This window comes from Poromitra crassiceps (genome assembly GCF_964638095.1).
Source record: "Poromitra crassiceps genome assembly, chromosome: 3".
Lineage (NCBI taxonomy): Eukaryota > Metazoa > Chordata > Actinopteri > Beryciformes > Melamphaidae > Poromitra > Poromitra crassiceps.
In genome coordinates this window covers 8824069-8849308 of record NC_139625.1, presented here as the reverse complement: position 1 = coordinate 8849308, position 25240 = coordinate 8824069, and the positions used below count along the sequence as shown (strand labels likewise).

The following is a 25240-nucleotide window of genomic DNA, read 5'->3' as shown; positions in this document are numbered from 1 at the left end:
TTTGATAGTTATTGAGAGTGGTTTTATGGTAAAGTTGTGGACCGGTGATGTCATTTGTGCATGAATGACATCACTGGTCCACAACACAAATCACGTCCTCATGTCATCAATGGATACAAATCCCATCAGAACAGTGCTTTGTTTACTCTACGTTCATTCAGTAGCACTGGCTTCCTGTACTGCTCAGACATTGCTCCACTGCCAGAAATCTCCCTTTGAATTTTGTCTTATTGCCCTTCAACGATATAATAACATGTGACCTGCTCAGACAAAATCACTCACATGTAGCACTGGCCTGTTGTAGAAATTTGATTTTATGAGAACATATCATAGAAAATATTGATTTGGCCTGTTTTGGGGGTTTCACCAGATTTTAGTTAAAATAAAGGCTTCGCTTTCATTCTGTGTAAATATTATTGTGAAATTCAAATGATACATAGTTTTGAAGCTCATAAAGGTAGGGCAACAAGCAGAACTAGCTTACTTTGTCCAACTTTGAGGCCTTTTTTCCTCAAAAACATAGTATTATTTTGATATCAACAGAAAGCTTAAATTCTCCTCTTTCCAACACTGTATAAAACTCAAGATGTCATGATGTCATTTGGAGCAGTTTTGCCATGGTGTCACTATCACTATTACTATCGCTATTGCTCTCTCTCTACCTTCATTCACTGAACTTCATGGACCAAATGACATCATGATGGCATCATTTAGTCCAGGAAGTTCTGTGAATGAACAGGGAGATCTCGGTCCAGGCAAGAGTGTTAAACATTGTTCATTTGCATATTTACTACCGATTATGTAATGATACAAAGCTGGTTGAAAAATGGCAAAGTGGTCCTTTAAGGCATAAAAAATAATTCACACATACCAAAATGAAAATGTGGTCCTTACTCACCTTGAAGCGACACAAGTTATCATCCATGGAAGTAACCAGATTGATAACCATGTAAAAGGATCCGAGGAGGGAGATTCATGAGCCGAATCGGAGCTAACCAACAGGTGTATTGCTGTGGTTTGTCCTGCAGGGGGCAGTAGTTCGACTCGAGGATCCATGAGTCGCGGGGGCGTGGCCCACATGGCCTCTGTGGATAGTGAGTGTTCTGACAGGTGAGGCTGGGGGCTAAATGCTTTTCATCATTTCTATAGTAGTTGTTTGGGAACTATACAACACCTGGGAAATATGAATGTACATACATGTTTGGTCCTTATGCACATTACTACATAGGCCCAATGTCATTTCACACTGTGATTTTAGATGTAGAGTAGAATAGCACACTTTATAGCAGTGGCGTAGGCAGAAATTCAATTATAGGTGGGCCTGGATAAAATTGGTGGGGCACAGACAATCCATAACATAAGCGTGCAAAATTTCTGGATGTCATGAAGTCATCATGCATTAGACTCTGGAGATGATGTGCCCTGCATTTCTAAGCTACAAAACCATTAGCTAGCAAGGCAGCAGCAAGTTTGCCTCTAGAAAACCAATTTTGCGCATTTGGGCAGCGCTGCATTGTGGTAGATTTCTGATGCAAACATCACACAGGAAATGAAATGTAATGTTGAATCACACAAATAAACACAGTAGACAAAGACTGCAAACCACACATTGTCATTTTAGGTGATTTATTAACAACGACAACAACAGCAAAAAAAAAAAAATCCAACAGCAAGTTGATTGGCTGGGTGAGGGCAAGAAGTGGGCGGGCCTGTGCCTACCCGGGCCCGCCCATAGAAACGCCCCTGCTTTATAGTGATATGGGCTAGTTCAAATTAGGCCTGTCACTTTCCCCCCGAAATTCGATGCTCCCTTTGAACGCGGGGGGAAATAATCACATCCGAGCTGTTAATTAGTGATTCAATGATCAACAATCCAACTGCATCGATCCACGGTGAAAACATCTATTAATCGCTATGACCCGCCATAAAAGAAATAAACATTATGCTTTTATTTGGAATCTTATTAAAAAGAATAGATTACTTTTCATTTTAATGTCTAAGACCTCAACAATAAAATTTAAAATGATATTTTAGTTGCTTTGTGTTAACTGATTGTTTAAGTGAGTTTGGGCATATCGTGGGGCGTATCGTCTAATGTCGATCGCAGCCCCCTGAATCGAATCGCATCCTGGCAGACTTTGTGATATTGGCAAAAATCGCATCGTTGCCAAATTAATCGAGATCGCATCGTGATCAAACTTGTGATTCCCACCCGAATTACCTGTTCGAATTAAAAAAAAAAAAGGGGGAAAAAAGGCAAGTATAATTCTAAGAATGGCAAAACGCAATTCACTTTGAATATATTGAAACAATGTCATTTTAAATTTGTTCTAACTATTTTTGGAAAGAGACAGCCACAGTAGTTCACATTCCTATCAAGGCATTACTGGTAGCTGTACTGTGGAATAGAGACCTTGTGGTCTCAATGCTGTTCAGCTATAGAGTGATAGGGTCTAGTTCAGTGGTTCTCAATGTGCAGTCCGGGGACCACCAGGGGTCCTTGAGGGAGTTCCAGGGGGTCCCCACCAAATTGAGGATTTCTTAAAGTTGAAGTGAAAACAATTGGAGAATGTAGAAGAATGAGACATTTCATCATAGCTCCACTGGTCTCTCTCTCTAATACAGATACTGTATTATGGAATTCTACAGATTTGGGTCTGAGAGACTAAATATTTTAAAATGGGGGTCCATGGCCCTGATCTACGGTAGACTAAATTAGGGGTGCTTGATTTTTGAGGTTGAGAATCTGGTCTAGTTGACAGTCTAGCTGTAGTCCAATTATGGCCACTGTTACAGTATGTCAACTGAAGGCCCTGTGTTATGTTCAGGTGTGGAGTATCAAAAATCTCGGTAAATTCTTTCGGAAAGCCTTCTTTCGGAAGCTTGTTTGAATTATTTGTATTTGTCTACTGTATATATTTGTTTTTAAATCAATAAAACATCGACTAATCATTTTTTTAGTAGGCTAGTAGATGTTTGCTGTCCGCAGCTATCATTTTCTTCTTTGACGTCAAGTTTCTTCAAATTATTTGGGAAGACTATGAAAAATCTGCATTAGATAGATTACTCTTGGACTACAGTATCTGACTGCCATCACTATGTGTTCTTAATGTGATACTGTATGTTTCCCCAGGACTGGAATGCTGAGCCCTATTGGTAACGGCAGAGCTCCTGGCCTCAGTAACTCCTTCTCAGCGTTTGGGTCCAGTAACCTGTTTAACCTGTCGGGAGGTAACCATGCTCACATGAGATTAGTCTGGGCAGACATTATATCTGTGTTTATTGAAAACAATCGATAGCAGGCTATATAGCCTATCGAACATAATCGAGACATGTAGATTTATATACAGTATATATATATATATTTTTTTTAAGTAAAGTAGGCTACTTTATACATATTCATTCCAAATAAGTCCCACCAATCAGAGACTCGCATGCATAGGGCGTGCGTTCATTGGGGCAACACCAAAGTCATAAAGGTGTTCCTCATTTGTGAAGATTATCTTGCTGAAGAGTGAAGACAAACTTCACCGTTTCATAAACTTTTGTTAACAACAGACCTTATTACATGCATTTAACCAAAATCCTCATGCACAAATCCTATTGCTTTTTACACCTATGAACCAGGAAGTGCAGGGACATCTGGGTAAGCCTTAGGGATGCAGCGGTTTCCGGTTTGAAGGTATACCATGGTTTGAAAAAGTCACGGTATCAAAACCACTCAGATTTGCCGTCATACCTTCCCCACGGTATCAGCTGTTTCCCCAAAACAACGTGGCCAGGTCGCTTGCAGAGTGCAGCTTACGCGGCCCCTCCCCCTGTCTGCATGCCTACCTAGACACACAGTAGTGAGGAGCTGTCCCTGACTGTGTTTACAACCATGTGTGTGATAAAGCAGGAGAACGCAAGGACCCCCCTGAACTTTGCCCCCCATCTAAAAAGACGACGTCGGCTGTATGGGAATATTTCGCCTATTGTAAAATCACAGATGGCCTTAGGTCTGCGTGAGCACCACCCGTCGTTATTATTTGTCAAATTCAAGGTACATTAAAACGTTGTCTTGCTTCAACATACATACATTGCACATAAACCATTTCCACCCGCAGGTTTGAGGAGTAGCTAACATAAACGTCAGATAAATACTAGGCTAACGTTACTGAGGCAGCTAATTAGCTAGCTAACACCAGCTATCTTTCTCCACTAACTAACGTTAACGACACGTTAGTTGACTGAGCGAACGGCGCTGTACAGCAGGTCGTTATCAAAACGTATTGCACTGAAGAGAAGTAACATCAGATAATGACGAAAGACTCCTCCAACCTGGCAGTGGAAAAGTATGCACAAACTTTGTGTGTGTGTGTGTGTGTGTGTCCTATGTGTGAGACAGAGTGGGGGTCTATGTGTGAGGAAACAATAATTATTTGTGTTCAGTGTTCACCCATTACAAAAGAGAAGCATGCATTTGATATTATTATGATGTTTTAGTTTCACATCAAATTACCGTAATTAGATTGTTTACATTTATAAGGAAGAACAGTACTATATTACCAAAGCACACACATACTTGCCAGTTAACTGTCATTACAGTTGGAGGTTACATAAAAAAAAAATGTCAGTCCACAATTCAGCAAACTGTTAAAAAATAAAATACATTTTGTTCATTGGCATTTTTTATGCCACATTTGACAAAACATAAAGGTCCGCGATACCGTGAAACCGTGGTATTTTTGTCCAAGGTTATCATACCGTCAAAAACTCATACCGTTGCATCCCTAGTAAGCCTACAAAAATACATCATCCCTGTGGTACTCTATTACCGGATAATGGAAACACTGGCGGACTGGTTTAGGAAACAGCGTAGACTGGATGTAGCCTGGATGTAGACTGGATTTAGACTGGATGTAGCCTGTACATATGCATGACTCTTGCTGATGTCATTATCTTAGCCTCATGCTAGCTGATATTAGCTGTGTTTCCATTACAGTTTTTCGCAAAATAATTGCGATATTTCTACAACTTCGACAATGTACAATTGCGACTTGTAGGCGTTTCCATTGAAGTTGAGTTTCGTCACCTGAACGCAATTCCCATTAGCCTACCAGCAGCTGCCTGCCACAGTGGATCTGCCCCATATCCCGTCCCCTGCATGCTCAAATCCAACCAATGGTCAATGCAAATCACAACATGAAGTTACAACACATATAAACGAGCCTGATTATCAATTCAAAATAAAATTAGTTGCAAAATGTTGCTGGCTGCGGTGAATGCAGTGAGCGCGACAGGCAGAGGAAAAAAGCCTAATAGCCTAATAGCCTACAACTGGTCCGATTTAGAGATGGAGGGGGGAAAAGGCTGATTTGGTCAATAATCACAATTTTGTGTAGCTATTATAATTATAACATTGCACCTGAAACGTGTGTAATGTATTACTCACAGTCACTGTATTCACTTCAGTCAGGAGCACCGCACCGGTGTGTGCTTGCTTTTCATCCCTTATCTCGCGCTGTGCCAAATGCGCGCACACAGGCAGCCTGTCACCATGGACCGATTTCTGCCATTAAACATTATCTATTTTATATTTATTTTGCATAACACTCGTCTTTCTGCTAGCGTTGCTTCAAAGTTTTCCATTGCTGCGGAGGTTTTGCCACGGCTTATCGAACCGTTTCTTCCTCATTTTTCGCTGCTTTTCCAAAGCAGAATGGGTCACATGACGTGCTAATGCGAAAAAACTGTTTCCATTACACTTTTGCGATAAACTGCTATATCGACACGTCTGAAAAACCACCTCATGAGAGCGCAAAAACGTTTTGCGATATTTGGGAGGTTTTTCGAAATTTACGTGTTTCCATTACCCAATTTCTATTGCGATATTTAGATTTTGCGCATTTATGAGGGTAATGGAAACACAACTATTGACACTTTTCACAGAGTTGCGTTGCTAGGGAAGAGTTCGAAGCCTAGCTTGTTTCTTGTCAGCTATTGTTCTTGCAAACATTGTATGGGAGTAGAGGCAGTTTAGAATGTTTATGTTCAGTTAACAGGATGTTGTTGTGTTGTCTGAAGGTTTAAGGTCTCTTTGTGTCACAGTGCTGGGCGGCATGGCATCTGGTGGGAGCAGCGAACCTCAGCAGAGCTGGCCTGACTTCAGCCGCGCCCCCTCCACCTTCAGCCGCGCCCCCTCCACCTTCAGCCACACCTCCTCCACCTTCAGTCACACCCCCTCCACCTTCAGCCACACCCCCTCCACCTTCAGTCACACCTCCACCTCGTCTGGGTCAGGCTGGCCCAGTGAGCCCCTGCAGCCCTGGAGCACCGCCACTCCCCCCAATGTAAGACACACACACGCAGCACTACATCAGCACTGCCACTCCCCCCGATGTAAGACACACACGCAGCACTACATCAGCACCGCCACCCCCCCCAATGTAAGACACACACATGCAGCGCTAAAGCACTGCCACTCCAGGTGTTAATAGTGTACAGTAAGTGTTAATAGTGTACAGTAATGTACAGTAAGTGTTAATAGTGTACAGTAATGTACAGTAAGTGTTAATAGTGTACAGTAAGTGTTAATAGTGTACAGTAATGTACAGTAAGTGTTAATAGTGTACAGTAAGTGTTAATAGTGTACAGTAATGTACAGTAAGTGTTAATAGTGTACAGTAATGTACAGTACGTGTTAATAGTGTACAGTAAGTGTTAATAGTGTACAGTAATGTACAGTAAGTGTTAATAGTGTACAGTAAGTGTTAATAGTGTACAGTAGTGTACAGTAAGTGTTAATAGTGTACAGTAATGTACAGTAAGTGTTAATAGTGTACAGTAAGTGTTAATAGTGTACAGTAAGCATTAATAGTGTACAGTAATGTACAGTGAGCGTTAATAGTGTACAGTAAGCATTAACACGTTCACTGCCGTTGACGAGATATCTCGTCTTAAAAAAAACCCGGTTGACTGCCGTTGACGAGATATCTCGTCTTAAAAAAAAAAAAAAATTGACGGTGGGGAGGTATTGAATGTGTATAATCTATTTTACCGACCCACTAAGTGGCGACAGTGCTCTCCAGACGAGAGAAAGCCAAGCAAAAACAGCCGCGTGAGGAAGCCATTCTCATGAAAATGGATTGGCGAAAACGCTTTCTTCTTTCGCGCAGGGAGCTGGCGGTGGGGGATTGCAAATTTGCATAATAGATTACGGGTGGAACACACTTTGAAACATGCAGCATAAATAAGACCAGAATCGCAAAAGCTTCATCAAAGCTCTCAACCGAAACCCCAAGAAACGAGCGAGCCCATCCAGACTCGCCCAAAGAGCGGCCGCCAGCAGACAGGCAGCAGCAGCAGCAGCAACTCGCTTGTGACACGCCCGCTGCAGAGCCAGGGAGGCAGGAGGAGAACACACAAGGAGGGAGGAGTTTGAAGGAGAGGGGGGTTTCCTGCTGTTATGGAGGAAATTACTGTTCAAAACTATTGTTTAGATGTCTGACGTCTTACTGATGCCAAAAATGAATGATTAAAGTGACTGTTCTATCGAATTTCACAAAAAGGCATTTTTCTCAGCTTAAATTTTCAGACGCTGAAACCATGCTGTATTCAAGTGCTAATGCCTACATAACTACCAACTCTACAAACTAACTCTTTTAGACAGAGAAAGCACACATTCTATTAGTTCTTTTGAGATATTTTGTGTTCACAAAATCTTAGCAGAAAATAATCCTCGGCTGTTGAAAGATGAGCCAGAATCCTCAAAAAAACCCGTTGGCAGAAGCTACCTACAGTAAAAAAAAAAACGGCTGGCAGTTAATGTGTTAATAGTGTACAGTAATGTACAGTGAGCGTTAATAGTGTACAGTAATGTAGAGTAAGTGTTAATAGTGTACAGTAAGTGTTAATAGTGTACAGTAAGCATTAATAGTGTACAGTAATGTACAGTGAGCGTTAAGTGTACAGTAATGTAGAGTAAGTGTTAATAGTGTACAGTAAGTGTTAATAGTGTACAGTAATGTACAGTAAGTGTTAATAGTGTACAGTAAGTGTAAATAGTGTACAGTAAGTGTTAATAGTGTACAGTAATGTACAGTAAGTGTTAATAGTGTACAGTAATGTACAGTAAGTGTTAATAGTGTACAGTAAGTGTCAATAGTGTACAGTAAGTGTTAATAGTGTACAGTAATGTACAGTAAGTGTTAATAGTGTACAGTAAGTGTTAATAGTGTACAGTAATGTACAGTAAGTGTTAATAGTGTACAGTAATGTACAGTAAGTGTTAATGGTGTACAGTAAGTGTTAATAGTGTACATTAATGTACAGTAAGTGTTAATAGTGTACAGTAAGTGTTAATAGTGTACAGTAGTGTACAGTAAGTGTTAATAGTGTACAGTAATGTACAGTAAGTGTTAATAGTGTACAGTAAGTGTTAATAGTGTACAGTAAGCATTAATAGTGTACAGTAATGTACAGTGAGCGTTAATAGTGTACAGTAAGCATTAACACGTTCACTGCCGTTGACGAGATATCTAGTCTTAAAAAAAAACGGTTGACTGCCGTTGACGAGATATCTCGTCTTAAAAAAAAATTTCTTTTGACGGTGGGACGTCGATCAACCCCTTTTACATCTCATATTAAAATATGGGAGGTATTGAATGTGTATAATCTATTTTACCGACCCACTAAGTGGCGACAGTGCTCTCCAGACGAGAGAAAGCCAAGCAAAAACAGCCGCGTGAGGAAGCCATTCTCATGAAAATGGATTGGCGAAAACGCTTTCGCTTTCGCGCAGGGAGCTGGCGGTGGGGGATTGCAAATTTGCATAATAGATTACGGGTGGAACACACTTTGAAACACGCAGCATAAATAAGACCAGAATCGCAAAAGCTTCATCAAAGCTCTCAACCGAAACCCCAAGAAACGAGCAAGCCCATCCAGACTCGCCCAAAGAGCGGCCGCCAGCACACAGGCAGCAGCAGCAGCAGCAACTCGCTTGTGACACGCCCGCTGCAGAGCCAGGGAGGCAGGAGGAGAACACTGAAACCATGCTGTATTCAAGTGCTAATGCCTACATAACTACTAACTCTACAAACTAACTCTTTTAGACAGAGAAAGCACACATTCTATTAGTTCTTTTGAGATATTTTGTGTTCACAAAATCTTAGCAGAAAATAATCCTCAGCTGTTGAAAGATGAGCCAGAATCCTCAAAAAAACCCGTTGGCAGAAGCTACCTACAGTAAAAAAAAAACGGCTGGCAGTGAATGTGTTAATAGTGTACAGTAATGTACAGTGAGCGTTAATAGTGTACAGTAATGTAGAGTAAGTGTTAATAGTGTACAGTAAGTGTTAATAGTGTACAGTAAGCATTAATAGTGTACAGTAATGTACAGTGAGCGTTAATAGTGTACAGTAATGTAGAGTAAGTGTTAATAGTGTACAGTAAGTGTTAATAGTGTACAGTAATGTACAGTAAGTGTTAATAGTGTACAGTAAGTGTTAATAGTGTACAGTAATGTACAGTAAGTGTTAATAGTGTACAGTAAGTGTTAATAGTGTACAGTAATGTACAGTAAGTGTTAATAGTGTACAGTAATGTACAGTAAGTGTTAATAGTGTACAGTAAGTGTTAATAGTGTACAGTAAGTGTTAATAGTGTACAGTAATGTACAGTAAGTGTTAATAGTGTACAGTAAGTGTTAATAGTGTACAGTAAGTGTTAATAGTGTACAGTAATGTACAGTAAGTGTTAATAGTGTACAGTAATGTACAGTAAGTGTTAATAGTGTACAGTAAGTGTTAATAGTGTACAGTAAGTGTTAATAGTGTACAGTAAGTGTTAATAGTGTACAGTAATGTACAGTAAGTGTTAATAGTGTACAGTAAGTGTTAATAGTGTACAGTAATGTACAGTAAGTGTTAATAGTGTACAGTAAGTGTTAATAGTGTACAGTAATGTACAGTAAGTGTTAATAGTGTACAGTAAGTGTTAATAGTGTACAGTAATGTACAGTAAGTGTTAATAGTGTACAGTAATGTACAGTAAGTGTTAATATAGTGTATTTCCTCCTGTGGTTGCAGGCCATGCTTGGCAGCAGCAGCCTGTGGCTCTCCAGCCTTCCCTTCAGCCCTTCCATCTGGTCCGCCAGTGCTGACACCTCCCCACTGCACTCCTTCTCTCCGCCCACCTCACGCCTGGGCCCTCTGATTGGCTGCTCAGACATCGGGAGCCCCGCCCCCTCACGCCTGGCCCCACTGATTGGCTGCTCAGACAGCGGCGGCCCCGCCCGCTCCCCTCCACGCCCCTCCCCCAGCCAGCTGAGCCCCTCCTACAACCCCTGGAGCGTGTGGAGGCCCACCAGCAGGCGCAGCTCGGAGCCCTGGCCAAGCCCCCCCAACAACACCAATTAAGCCTTTTGCCTCTGTGTGCGTGCGTGCGTGTGTGCGTGTGTCTATGCATATGCTCCATATGTTGTGTATGAGATGGCTGCCAGCCCTACAGCATTGAGACATTGAGTACGTTTACATGCACACTAATATTCCACTATTATTCAGAAAATGTCAATGTTCCGAATTTGATAGGCGGTCATGAAAACGGCATATTGGATCGGTTGGATTTTCCAAATTTGGCCTTTCTCAGAATTTAAGAAACATTCTTTGCACACGTATTTGCGCATTCGGCATATGCGTCTCAATCGGAGATTTTTCCGCAGTTTGCAAGGCTGGTCATTTCTGGTCAGGAGACAAACACTTACCTTGTTTTAACCCTTTTGAAAGACTTGGATATCAACAGGTTTATCTGCAACGCCGACCTTAGGATTGAAAGAGCGGAGGCTGTGTTCGCATGGTTGAACAAGTCCGCCAATGATTGAAAACTTTTTAAAAAAATCTTATTTTATTTTAAATAAAATCCTGTTTTTATTTTAAATAAAATCCTATTTTATTTCCTATTTTATTTAAAGCGCTCCCATGATATCATCCTACGGCGTAATCAAGAGTATGCGCATTAGCCATGTAAACAGCTTAGTAGGAATATTGTCTTTTTCGGGAAATAAGGTAAAAAAGCGGAATAATTGCGCACGTGTAAACGTAGTCAGTGAGAGTGTGTCGAGGAGGAAAGGAGCATGTGGTCACATGACCGGTTGATATCATTTCTACCTCTGTAATGGCTGTGCTTTGGCTACGCTGCTCCTGGATCTGTGACGGAGAGCCAGGTCTATAATAAAGCAGGAAGACTGACCGGCACATTGGGTATGTGCTGGTTTTTTTAATCTCACAAGATTCCCATTGTTTAATTTATTGATTTGGTGTCAGCACCATATTCCTTATTTGACTGCCTTAAATGTGTGGCCTGGGCCAGTTCTATAAGGGATTTCTAATGGGGGTTTTTTTAAGTTGGAAAAAGTCATCTCATCATCAGGTTGAGAGAGAATTTGAGTTTGAAAATTAAAAAAGAGATGAATTTGGATCGACTCTTGTTCAAGTGTTGCAGGGTTTCTTCTTTTTCAATAAACAATCTATTGGCGTTTTCTTTGTCGGAAGTCAACCGTAAGTGCAATCATTCACAAATCTTGAAACTTCAGATGGAGTACAAGTAAAAATCGCTCTCATCATTTTTGCACTTAGTTTTGAGAGTTCAGAGTATGGCCATGCACCATGTTTATTGTTGCTCAGTTGAAGCAAATTTATTTAAAAAGTAATGTTATTATTCTTTGTCAGTCTCCTTGCTTTTGGTCTCAGTCATTCAACAGAATCCATTATGCCAGAACGCTTTTTACGTTTTGAACTCCGCTTTCCAGGCCCAAATTGGTGTGAGATTTTTAAGTTGTTTTAAAGTTGTGATTTAAAAAAAAAAAATGTTTTCAATTATTTTACATTTTGATGAAATTTTGTCAAACCCTCTCTTTTGGATTCATTATTGTCCAGTGCCAGCTGTGGCACAGTGGACAATATGAAAAGTTTTCAAAGTTGAAATAAAACGCATCAGAAAAGCAAAATGCCTCTTGTGTGTTCTTGTCCGGACAGCTTGTTTGTCTTAGCATGGACTGTGCTGAGAAAGAACTCTACCAATCAACATCATCATTGGTAAGTAGAAAATAGTTGGACTTTAAAAAAATTATGAACTATCCCTTTAAGACACACTGACTGCACCTTGTCCATGACTCCACGTGTGAAGTTAAAATGTTTACAGAAAAGTAAAAAGAATAATGCAAAAAATTCATAATACACATTTCAGGATAAATATCACGCTCTGTAAAGCTGCTAGTTATCATTAGAAACATTCTCAATGTTGTTGCAACACTAACCTTGGTCTCAAACTAGGCCGTGTTGGGTCCTTGAATTTGACTGAATTGGGCCTGGAAAGTCCTGGAATCTGATGCTTAAGAAGGTGTGTGGGAAACCTCGTTTTCACTGGTGAACATGTTCCCAGTCCAGGCCACAAGATGGCAGCACTAGCAGACGTCAGACAGGCAATCTATTTGAATCGGATACCAGGAGTCATGTTGCACTTCAGAAGTAATGTATATGCCCCAGGCTGTGTGTGGAACGACAGTTGTGCATAAAATGAGTACACGTACACAGTAAGCTACTGTATGTGCATCACCAGTGAAGAACATAAAGCTTTTCCCTGGCCTGCAACAGCAGCTAGCAGGTCTCTGGCTCTGCCATTTCTTACCACATGTTAGATAGACCTCTTTGTTATTAGCATGTTTAATCATAAGTCCTTGTTTGCCTTGGTCTGGAGTCCATTTAATGAAAGACTTTCAAAGACGTTAAGAGATGTAGTGCAGTTCACAACCTTTTTTGGCATCACAAAACTCTAGTGACTCCATACATTCAAAACACAGGTTGTTAGTATTATATTATTATTATTATTATTATTAATTTAATAGTTTGTAATATTATGTTGCAAATAAATGTTCATTTTAGACACATTTAGGGTATTTAATGTATATTATTGTGAGCAGCAGCCAGAGGCAGAATAGCCAGGATGAGCCACAGATTGATGCACAAAGTGAGGCTTTTATTTTGACAGGTCAGGAGGGTATGTACAGGTGAGCTTTATTGTACAGTGGACTCCGCTTATATTGATCAAAAAACTTGGTCCCAAATCATACACATGCTGTTTAAATAATTTGCTTATAGTGATCAAAAACTCCATCATTTTGGGCCTTGTCCCACCTGAGAACAATGGGGGGGGTATTTTGTTTTTCCTCCTTACAAACTGACAAAAATGAGCCAATGAGATACAGCAGCGATACTTGGTGCATGTCTGTCTGCATAAGGAGAGATTGAGGCATCTCTGTCTGTGGACAAATGGCGGCGTCTGTCTACGCGAGACTGCTGTGTTTGAAACAGCTGGAGGCCTAACTTACTGTATGGATTTTTAAAGTCAATAACATTCCTTTACTTTATGTACTGTATTCATGTAATACATTATACAAATGTCAATTAGATGGTAATCTGCATGAGAAATAAAGAAAAAAAAAAAATTGTTAATATCATGATCATCCGCTTATAGTAATCAATTTGACCCGTCCCACTGTATTTGAAAAACTAATTATTATTAACTAATATAGTCGCACCTGACAAACATGCAATACAAATATTACACTTTGCCGTAACAGAGGCAATCACAGACCGTGTCAGATACAGTGACATCACCAGGCGCGGACTGCATAATCGGGCACGTCGGGCAAATGCCCGGTGGCCTGGCCTGGCCTGGCCTGCAAAAAAAAAAAAAATTTTTTTTTTTTTTTTTTGGTGCCTGCAGTCAGGCCACTCACTGAACAGCAGGCCAGGCGCCGCCTACTGGTTTACTAGTGGTTGTATTACTTTATTCAGGGTTAAAGTGGGTGCAACTCATTGTGAAATTGGACTCAGCCCAAATTGGGCTTCAGACGGCCCAAATTGGGCTTCAAACGGCCCAAATCTGGCTTCAAACGGCCCAAATTGGGCTTCAAACGGCCCAAATTTTCGCCTTCGGACGCCGGCACGCGTGTCGGCCCGTATCAGCCTGGCCTGCTTGGTATCTAATGCCCGGCCTGAATTATGATCCCAGTCCGCCCCTGGACATCACCAACACCACACTGAATAACAGTGACATCACCAACGCCACACTGACAGTGACATCACCAACGCCACACTGAATAACAGTGATATCACCACGCCACACTGAACAACAGTGACATCACCAACGCCACACTGAATAACAGTGACATCACCAACACCACACTGAATAACAGTGACATCACCAACGCCACACTGACAGTGACATCACCAACGCCACACTGAATAACAGTGACATCACCACGCCACACTGAATAATAGTGACATCACCAACGCCACACTGAATAACAGTGACATCACCAACGCCACACTGAATAACCGTGACATCACCAACGCCACACTGAATAACAGTGACATCACCAACGCCACGGACTGAATAACATGGGTCCCACAGGTCCTTGAAATCCTTGAAAGTTTGTGAATGTGTGTGTGGGTGTATGGGGGGGGGGGGCAGGGCTTTGAAAGTTATTGAAATTTGACATAAGCTAAAATTTAGCTTATGTCACATTGAGCTACTACTTATCCCTTTAAGTAGTAGCCTTTTACATAGAATGTGTTTTTCTCACCTAAAGTTCCTTGTAGTCCTTTTAGTCTCGTCTGTCTAACTAAGTTGGCACTGCTTATTCTACTGAGGTACAATTTTCGTCTTTGTTGTATGCAAGTATGACAAAAATGACAATAAATTAATCTTGAATCTTGAAAAGGGGATACTCAACTTGCTTTGCCCGGGGGCCACTTTCGTGAAATGATAGAAGGCCAGGGGCCAGTTAATAAACAAACAATATACATTTTTCTGTAGTGGATTGTAGGTTTTTGGGGTGTCAGCCGGAGTTTAGTCTGACAATGTTATGCACACCGGATAGTTAGTTAGGTTAAGTTAGTTAGGTTAAGTACATACATACTGTAAGTGCATGGGTAGCGAGCAGACGACAGTAGCAGCTAAATCATAGATTATTATTTAAAGATATTCCATATTCCAGACTGAAATGCTATAACAGAAGTGGAGTATTGGCCAGAATGACATGAACATTTGGACACTTATTCAGCGGGTATCTTGCATGTTGCGTTCAGGTGCACTGTAATTGCAATTCCATCGCGGGCCGCACAGGGGGCGCCCGCGGGCCACCGCAAGTTGAGTATCACAGGTTAAATAATGGGTCATTGAAAGTGCTTGCATTTATATATTGTGCGCAAGAATAGAACGTGAAGTTCTTTTGATATCTTTTTTGTCTTAATGTTAGTAAATAGGTGTAACAGCACAGTTGAGAGGTGTTCACAAGAGAAGTGCCTCTCTCTCTTTTCAATAGTTGTCTGTGAGCTTCTGTACAGCTGCTAGTTCTCATTATAAACATGATCTGTGTTGTAACAGTGATGAACTTTGACCCCACGTCTCAAACTACAGTATGCTGTGTCGGCTCCTTCATTGAATTTGATGGAATTGGTCCTGAAAGGTCCTTGAAAAGTCCTTGCATTGGATGTTTTAGAAGGTGGGATAATCACTTAAAAGGGGCTATATTCACAGAGCCATGTGTTGTGAGACTGTTTGAAACGGGATCAGACAGCTGGTCCTGCGAGCTGTAATGAGCTTCCATCTGATAGAGCAGATAACAGCATCTCCTTCAGCTTGTTAAACTGCCAAACTGCCTCTCATGATGCACCATCCTGTCTGCCTGCCTGTCTGCCTGCCTGTCTGTCTGTCTGCCTGTCTGTCTGTCTGTCTGCCTGTCTGTCTGCCTGTCTGTCTGTCTGTCTGTCTGTCTGTCATTCAGTCTGTCTGTCTGTCTGCCTGTCTGTCTGTGCCTGTCTGTCTGTCTGTCTGTCATTCAGTCTGTCTGCCTGTCTGTCTGTCTGTCTGTCTGCCTGTCTGTCTGTCATTCTGTCTGTCTGCCTGTCTGTCTGTCTGTCTGTCTGTGCCTGTCTGTCTGTCTGCCATTCAGTCTGTCTGTCTGTCTGTCTGTCTGTCTGTCTGTCTGCCTGTCTGTCTGTCTGCCTGTCTGCCTGCCTGTCTGCCTGCCTGCCTGTCTGTCTGCCTGTCTGTCTGCCTGCCTGCCTGTCTGCCTGTTGTCTGCCTGTCTGCCTGTCTGTCTGCCTGCCTGCCTGTCTGTCTGCCTGTCTGTCTGTCTGTCTGTCTGCCTGTCTGTCTGTCTGCCTGTCTGTCTGTCTGCCTGTCTGCCTGCCTGTCTGTCTGTCTGTCTGCCTGTCTGTCTGCCTGTCTGCCTGTCTGTCTGTCTGCCTGCCTGTCTGTCTGTCTGCCTGTCTGTCTGACTGTCTGCCTGCCTGTCTGTCTGTCTGTCTGCCTGCCTGTCTGCCTGCCTGTCTGTCTGCCTGTCTGCCTGTCTGTCTGTCTGTCTGCCTGTCTGTCTATCTGCCTCGCCTGTCTGTCTGTCTGTCTGTCTGTCTGTCTGCATGTCTGTTTGTCTGTCTGCCTGTCTGTCTCTCTCTCTCTCTTTGTCTCTCTCTCTGTCTGCCTGTCTGTCTGTCTGTATGTCTGTCTGTCTGTCTCTCTCTCTGTCTGCCTGTCTGTCTGTATGTCTGTCTGTCTGTCTGTCTCTCTCTCTCTCTCTCTCTCTGTCTCTCTCTCTGTCTGTCTGCCTGTCTGTCTGCCTGCCTGCCTGTTTGTCTGTCTGTCTGTCTGTCTGTCTGTCTGTCTGTCTGCCTGCCTGTCTGTCTGCCTGCCTGCCTGTTTGTCTGTCTGTCTGTCTGTCTGTCTGTCTCTCTCTATCTCTGTCTGTCTGTCTGTCTGCCTGTCTGTCTGCCTGTCTCTCACTCTCTCTATCTCTCTCTCTCTCTGTCTGCCTGCCTGTCTGCATTGTGTTACTTATGGATGGAATTATAGTGAAAAAAATAAAGTATTTTCCTTTTTTCTGGGGACCCCCTGGAACCCCCTCAAGGACCCCTGGGGTTCCCAGGCCGCACTTTGAGAACCACTGGCCTACATGATAGAGAAGTTGCCCCTGGTCAAATTCCAGGAGACTCTAGTGAATGAGTAACAGTCTTCCCTCCCTCAGTATTACTGTTAAACTACCGTAGTGCCTTTGAGCAGGACGCTGACAGCCTGCTGCAGTGGAGCTGCTCACAAGTCACCAGTAGAACACACGACTACGTAACACAGAGAAATATGCAGTATAATATATATTATAAAACGGCTCTCTCAAATCAAGCAATCTGATTGGTTCACAGCCATTGTATAATTCCAGTAACCGAGTTCAATAACCCATGGCCATGGGTTATTGGTTGCCATGGCAACTCTCTTACTAAGAGAGTAATAATAAGGCTTACCTCAAATGACAACGTAGAAAAAAAAATGGCGGAGACAGCTGTCAGATCCTTGTGAATCGATCTTCGCTTATAACTTTACTAATACTTCGCAGAAAATGATGTTTTGTACAAGAATAGATGCGGGCTAATGTCTTCTTTGCAAAAGAAAGGCTGTTAACCCCGCATTTAACCCCGCATTTAACCCCGTAACGTTAGTTGGTGTCGGGCTTTGCAGAAAGCATTCAGCTTCTCAGCAAGCGCTGAGAATGCAACGCTGCGCTCGAGCTGCCTGTCGGAGCTCTCAGCTACTCAGCAAGCGCCAGGATTGGCCAATGTCAACTTCAGTCTCCAGAACGATCCAATCAAATCACCCGCATGTTCTTGCGGTCCCGCCTTACAGTAGTGTTTCAACTGACTCTATCAGAATGACATGCCAGTCGGAGTCGGACTTATAGTATTATTATTATTATTATATTATCATACTTGGAAACCGTTTTATAAAAGCAATATAGCACTCGAGCAGCGTGTGTTGTGGAATATATCCCGCTGATAAACTGTTATCCCACGAGGCCGATAACAGTTTATCAGCGGGATATATTCACCACAACACACTTGCTCTCGTGATATATTGCTTAACTATATGTATGGGTTTGCTTTGCGATGTCCATATCCTGTGGGATCTGTGAGAGTGCACGTTTTAATGCATTTTACAAGCCTATATTTTCTAAAATAACAGAATGGGTTTAAGCCATTTTCTCATCATCTTATGCCTCTGAAAACCGGAAATATAGAAGCAGACACTTATACATTATTAATTCAAAAGTCCTGACAGCAGCATGAGTAGACTATATATATAGATATTCAGCATCATTATTATTAATGACATCTTTTCTCATAATTCTGAGATAATTATATTTACTATTCTCCCAATTATAATTCTGAGAATATAGTTCCTTCTGTTTTCTCCTCCCATGTTCCTTCATTGTAACTTCCTGTCTTGCTTATTACTTTCCTTCCTTCAATTTTTGTTTATGAAATTATTGTTGTGATGATGATGATGATGATGATGATGATGATGATGATGATTATTGGTCAGGAAATATTAGATTAATTTAAAACCAGTGATTTAGGGTTGCCGTTTCATCCACCTTGACTGGGTTGGCTAAGTGGAATGTTAATATGCTAGAGTGTAGTAACTCAATCTAATTAGTATAGCATTGCTGTCCAGTGAAAACCACTTATCACTTCAACTGAAGGATTCAGTCTATAGATGCTAAAAACTTCCTGAGCTCATGAAACCAAAAGAGAATCCACAGCATAAAGTCCAAAATGCATCAAGCTAAAAACAAGGCTGTTTTTCTTGCTTCCTGAAAAGTTGACATTTTGGAGATACATTTTTTTTCATTATTATTTTCAGTGTTTGATATATCACAGAAGAGCAATGTAGCCACTGATTTTTAGCATCAACATTATATTTTTGTAAATCACACAGAGCTCGTATAAAAGCGTTTTGTTTTTGTTTTTTTCCTATGCTAAAGCAGTGCTCTGTTAAACTATAAGGCTTTGACCGTGTGGCACAGACTGAGGAAACAGCATTTCATAAGTCAGCTTTCAGCTTCATTCAAACCCTCCCCGGGGGAAACACTCCGGCTTTATATTTCCATGTTCAGCAAATAACTCTATCCACAAGCTTTTGCTTCTTTTTTTTGCTGCTTTATGCAAACACTATTCGAACATTTACTTTTGATAGCATAAGGTTAGCATTAGATAAGGGATAATAGATAGTCTAATCAGTAAATAGTGTTATCATGATTAAACATTGACTACATGAGGAGAAGCACAGACGTGGCTAGCTCTCTATATGTCATGTCATTTTACTAGATTACTGCCCAGCCACTCATATAGATTTTGTATATTAAATAGACATTATAGACAGTGAAGCCACATACTAGGCCCTTTTCACAGCAAACGTTTTAAGCTGGTAAAGCAGGTGTAACCAATAAACATTTAATGGTGGCCCTGGCACTGGAACACCTAAATGGAATGGAACCATCATGAAGGGTACCATACACCTGCTTTACTTCCTGCTTTACCACCCTCAAAACGGTTGCTGTGAAAAGTGTCTATTACTATAGCAGCTTTGAAGCAGACAACAGTGAATGCTCTCCCCCTGCAATGGACAGATTGCTTACACTTGGGTCTGATTAGCTACACAGTGGAGTCTTTTGGGGGATTTGAGCACGTTTTTTTTTTCCCCCATTCATGTTCACTGCACGTACGAGCCCGTCACATCTCTCCAGCTCTTTGTAGAACTTGCATTCATCAGCGCATTTGTGTCAACAAAAAAAAAGTTAATACTAACACCATCAAAGACGATCAAAGACAAAAACATTTTGTGAGATGTTCTCTAGAGGGCGTCTTGGCCGCCAAGATGCAGTGTTCCCCATACTCATCTGTGTAGCGCAGCACTACAAAGTAGGCTACAGAGTTGGTCATTGTTGATTCTAAATCGATCTCCAATGTACTTAGCATTGTGCTCAATCGACCGTGAAGTGAAAGTTAAAATTTGTTCCAAACTCCTACAGCAGAGGTCCCCTATTACTTTTCACCAAGGGCCACATTTTGCTGGGGCCGAGGGCTGGGGGCGCCGGCGTGAAAAATTTGGGGAATTTGAAGGCAGGTTTAGAGGAATAACTCATTTTAGATTAACAGTTGTGATGTCATTATTCAGTCTTGACCACCAATATTTGATCCTTTTCTCACTCACTCCTATGTCACCACCTGCTCTCCCTGCAGGGCTTGAATGCAACTTTTTTGACCACCTGCCAATATGGCTGCTAGATTTTAAAGTTACCAGCCAATTAGAATTTCCACTAGCCAAAATGTTTTTCTTGAAATAAACCAGAATATGAGTGGGTTAATTTAAGCATAAGTATCAGTAAGTGGCCCAGGATTCTCAAAGCCTGTTGAGGGTCACACAAACAAAAATGCACTCTTGAAGCTAAATAAAACCAAACCAACGAGTTATTATTTTTATTTTTTTACTTCAATGTAGAACAGTCATTTCTTACACATGAGATTACTTTTAGCCTTTTAGTGATAAAGATTATTGAAAGATATTCCATATTCCAGACTGAAATGTTATAACAGAAGTGGAGTATTGGCCAGAATGACATGAACATTTGAACACTTATTCAGCGGGTATGTTGCATTCAGGTGCACTGTATTTTTCTTTTTCTTTGTTTTTTGTGGGTATATATATACAGTCCATGGTATGTAAGCAATGTTGTAGAATTTGGTCATTTAATCAATAATTGTGCCACAATGCTTCAATACATCGAATTGAATTGAGTGGAATTGAATTGAGTTGATCACGCATTGTTGACCCCTACAGGATATTTGCTAGTTAGAATCCTTCTCACTTATAGCTCCAGTTTGACTATTCACTGCAACAAGAGCGGGAATATCAAAACATTATTATATAATATTGAAAAAAGGGGTGAGGCACTGCCACACTAGTAGCCAAGCTTGGTTGGGCTTGGTTGGGCTAGGGGTTTGGGCCACAAAAGCTACCTAGACACAAGTCGGGGACTGATCACCCCTGGCTGGGTCACCTGGGCGAGGGTGGATCATGTTGAGAGACCCGAAACACCAGATGACCCCAGGTTACATCACTGATAATGTGTCTAGGTTGCACCTTAAGGTGTGCGTGAAATCAGTAAAATCACTATTGTAGGTGCAGAGATAACACTGAACCTAATATGATCAAGATACTAAATATTCTACATTCTCTAATTGTCTTCACTTATTTTAAATGAAATAATGTGGAAGTTGAACAATTCATCCATTTTCTGGGGAGCTGCTGGAAGCCCTTCAAGGACCCCTGGTAGTCTCCAGACCCCATGTTGAGAACCGCTGCTCTGCACGGTACACTACACTCACCTTCCTCATGGTACAACTTGACTTGTTTATGGGGAAATAGTTGTGTTCACCTACCCATCTGCATAATGTGGGTGATAGGGGCACACCACAACCAGCAGGCTGACAACAAGAAAGTACATTGTAGCGTAGCGTAGCAGCTTAAAATGCCATGCTGCACCTGGGCTGCAGCAGGTTGTGATGCCACGCTGACTGCACAGGCACCAGGTAGTATCTTATCCCTTTAGCCCTTTCAGACAGCCACTGGGTATTGCCTGTCTACCTGAACACCTCACCTCATGCCTCTGGTGGCAGGTTGGAGTATAGAGAGGCAAAGTGTTCCTGCTTCAGCACTGTACCAGAGATTTTAATCTGCTATTTATTTTCCCATAGACATTTCGTAAAATGCTTATAAAAATCGTTTCACTTGTTCAAACCACACTTGTTCAAACAAAAAAATATTTTTTAGAAACAGGAGAGACCACATAACATTTCAAATCGGACCAAAACGTAAAAGAATTGCGGATTTAAAGAAAATAATATTCTTCCGGTGTCGTTTTTTTAAGTTTTGGTCGGAGTGAAATGTCCTATGGTCTCTCCCAGTGCTAAATATAGCTGAACCGTTTGGCTTGACGAAGTAAAACTATTTTTATAAGCATTTTACGAAATGTCTATGGGAAAATAAATGGCGGATGAAAAGTGCTGAAGGTGGACCAGAGTTTGCTTGTTTGTTCCGCAACAGAGTTCGTTGGCGCTTTCACACCACCTAAAACGAAGCGCACTATCCGAGGAAACGAACTCTGGCGCGGTTAAAGTGGACCAAACAGCTTATATGTGAAAGCAACCTTAGGTCGCTTTCACTATGGTCCGCTTAAAAAGGTGGGTCTCGGTTTGTTTGCAAGTGAACTCTAGCGCGGTTCGTTTGTGGTGTGAAAGCAAACCGAACCAAACACAAGAGCAAATATAGCAAAGGCAGCATCGTGTGTAAGGCGGTAGAAGGAAGCAAAAAAAACACTGCTGCGCGCGCGCGGGTCGGTCGGTGCGCACTGCGCTGCCTCGCCCGTCTCGTCTCATCTGCAGAATGATGTTGGACCCAACAGCTCGCTGCCTCATCTGCTGCTCATATTGGGCACATTCTTGTAAAATATTTATTTGATAGTAACACCAAAGTAAAACCAGAAATCCCAAGATCGCATAAAGTGGTGTTTCTCTATGGCAGGGATACTCAACTTGCTTTGCTCGGGGGCCACTTTTGTAAAATGATAGGAGGCCAGGGGCCAGTTAATAAACAAACAAACAATATTATTTTTTCTGTAGCGGATTGTAGGTTTTTGGGGTGTCAAACAGCATAGTTAGTTAGGTTAAGTTAAGTTAGTGTAGTTAGGTTAAGTTAGTTAAGTACATACAGTATAAGTACCTGGGTGGCAAGCAGACGGCGGTATTTGACAATTTAGCTGGAGCTCAGTCAAACGTTATTTCACGTTAGTTTTCATTGTGAATTAGAAAATGGTAGGGGGGCCACTCTGCACCCTATCACGGGCCGCATCTGGCCCCCGGGCCGCAAGTTGAGTATCACTGCTCTATGGGTTGTGTTTCGCGGATTCACTTGTGTTGTTCAGTCAGCCCTCAGCAGGCAAGGCGGCAGAAGAGGAGAGATTTCCCCTCTATATTCTGTCCAATAGACGAGTGACCGTTTCGACCACGTGACATTGTTCAGAAAGTTTGGTGCTTGTGGCAAATTGCTGTGTGAAAGTGAACCAGACCAAATGAAAAATGAAACAATGTTGCAACTTCACCCCCCCGAATCACACCGAGGCCACCAGCTTAGATGTGGAAGCCACCTTTGTGGCTGACTGACTGGCTGGTGAACTTGCAGTGACAAAGTGACTGCAGGACCACTGCAAAGTCACAGCAAAATGCAGTGACTTTGCAGTGGGTTTCACACAGGACAGAAGATGCAGAGGAAAGTGCTGCACTGTTCTGTGCTTTCAGCTGAAACCAGGAGAAGACAAACGGCCACATGACAAAAATGCTGAGTCAGGACCATTTGAGACCCTTTCTTGTGTGTGTGTGTGTGTGTGTGTGTGTGTGTGTGTGTGTGTGTGTGTGTGTGTGTGTGTGTGTGTGTGTGTGTGTGTGTGTGTGTGTGTGTGTGTGTGTGTGTGTGTACACTGTATGTATTTATACATGTCTGAGGAGATTGTATTTGTTCTCATGTGTACCTACCTGTCTCTCTGTCTGTCTGTCTGTCTGCCTGCCTGCCTGTCTGTCTGTCTGTCTGTCTGTCTGTCTCCCTGCCTGCCTGTCTGTCTGTCTGTCTGAAAATTTGATACACCTACCCAAGGAAGTAAAAAAAAAAGTAGTTGGTCAATCACTTACTGAAAGTACAAATTACTTTCCATTTGAATATGTTTAGGGTGTGCAGGCCAGTGCAAAATACTGGGGGGAGGGGCTTGTTGATCAACCTTTTTTATGAAGTAGTACAGCAGGTAGGCTAATCGAACAAATAAGCATCACAACTGAGATATAAAAAGGTCAAGGTCAAGGTTACTTTATTGTCTGTGTGTCTATGTGTGTGTGTGTGTGTGTGTGTGTGTGTGTGTGTGTGTGTGTGTGTGTGTGTGTGTGTGTGTATGTGTGTGTGTGTGTGTGTGTGTGTGTGTGTGTGCGTCTGTGTGTGTGTGCGTCTGTGTGCGTGTGCATGTGCGTGCGTGCGTGTCTGGTCACGTGCTCCGACCCGATCCCGATCTGCTGCGATTGTTCCAAATCCCAGGCGGGCCGGCCGGTCCTGCCAGAGAATACCAGAGAGGCAGCGACCTGTGAAATCCACACAGCTCACACACACTCTGTGTGTGCATGTGTGTGCGTGTGCGTGCGCGTGTCTACACGTGTGTGTGTGTGTGTGTGTGTGTACGTGCGTGCTTGCGTGTGTGTGTGTGATGGAGCACTGAGGCGTGAGGGCCATGCTGGCTGGTTGAGGTCATGCAGGTCAGAAGCCACAGGGCGGCCATGTTGACTGCCTCTTTACCGCCACACACACAAGAGCACAGGAACAACTTAGGTCCAGGCTTGGGAAGTAACTGATTACATGTGATCAGGATACAAAAAAGGTAACTGTAATCCCTTACAAAAAAAATGTATTAAAGATTACAGTTACATTTAGTGAAATAAAAATACAATAAATATACATTTATCTATTTATACGAGGGATCAGTGTATGTAAACAAAGGGCAGTTTATAATGGGACCCTATGAAGCCAGCCTTGAGTGTCTTGCGCTAGCAGGCTGTGCTTTTTACTAAATTCACACTTCATTTTAAAAACTGCGACAGTTCACACAACTTTAACACGACATATGTAGCCTACATACTATATTATACATCAGACCCTTGAGCTACTTCTGCTCTCACTCAGAATGTGAAAATATAAGCGATGAGGGGGGCACGGTGGCGCAGTGGTAAGCGCTGTCGCCTCACAGCTAGAAGGTCCTGGGTTCGTTTCCCACCTGGGACGCTGTGAGCACTGAAGGAGTGCGTGCCCGTCCGCATGTCCTCATGTTCCTTCATATAGGAACCCCACACCAAAACATGCAATATCCTGGTCGCTGAAGTGGTGCCTCCTCTGGTCGTTCGGGGCGCCCGTTCGGAGGGAGGGGAACTCGTTGGAATAGCGTGATCCTCCCACGTGCTACGTCCTCCCGTTGAAGCTTCCCCTGTCAGGTGAAAAGAAGCGGCTGGCTAACTGCCCATGTCTCGGAGGAAGCATGGAGCCAGTTTCGGCTCTCCCCAGATCGGCAGAGGGTGGAGCAGCAACCAGGACCAATACATTAAAATTAGCACTAATGGGGGGTAAAAGTGGGATAAAAAAAATTCTGGAGAAAATATAAGTGATGTGATGTATAGTTTTGGAGATATTAACATTTGTTTGGCCCAACTCATACTAGTTAAGTGCTGGCTGTGCACTGTAAATATGAACTCTTCTTATTGTCTACTTCATGTTTCATATA

General features: G+C 42.3%; 1 protein-coding gene across 1 annotated transcript in view; it reads left to right on the top strand.

The window, feature by feature from the left end:
• Positions 1-11977, top strand: part of LOC310774281 (transmembrane protein 131-like) — a gene marked incomplete at its 5' end in the record, with an annotated part of 80124 nt that extends 68147 nt beyond the window's left edge. Inside the window, 4 exons of the mRNA XM_083634324.1 lie at positions 1029-1110; positions 3134-3231; positions 6091-6332; positions 10071-11977. Of these exons, the coding sequence (XP_083490450.1) occupies positions 1029-1110; positions 3134-3231; positions 6091-6332; positions 10071-10400 (752 nt within the window). The 3' untranslated portion in view covers positions 10401-11977. The remainder of the gene's footprint in view (positions 1-1028; positions 1111-3133; positions 3232-6090; positions 6333-10070) is intronic.
• Between the last annotated feature and the right edge of the window lie 13263 nt (positions 11978-25240).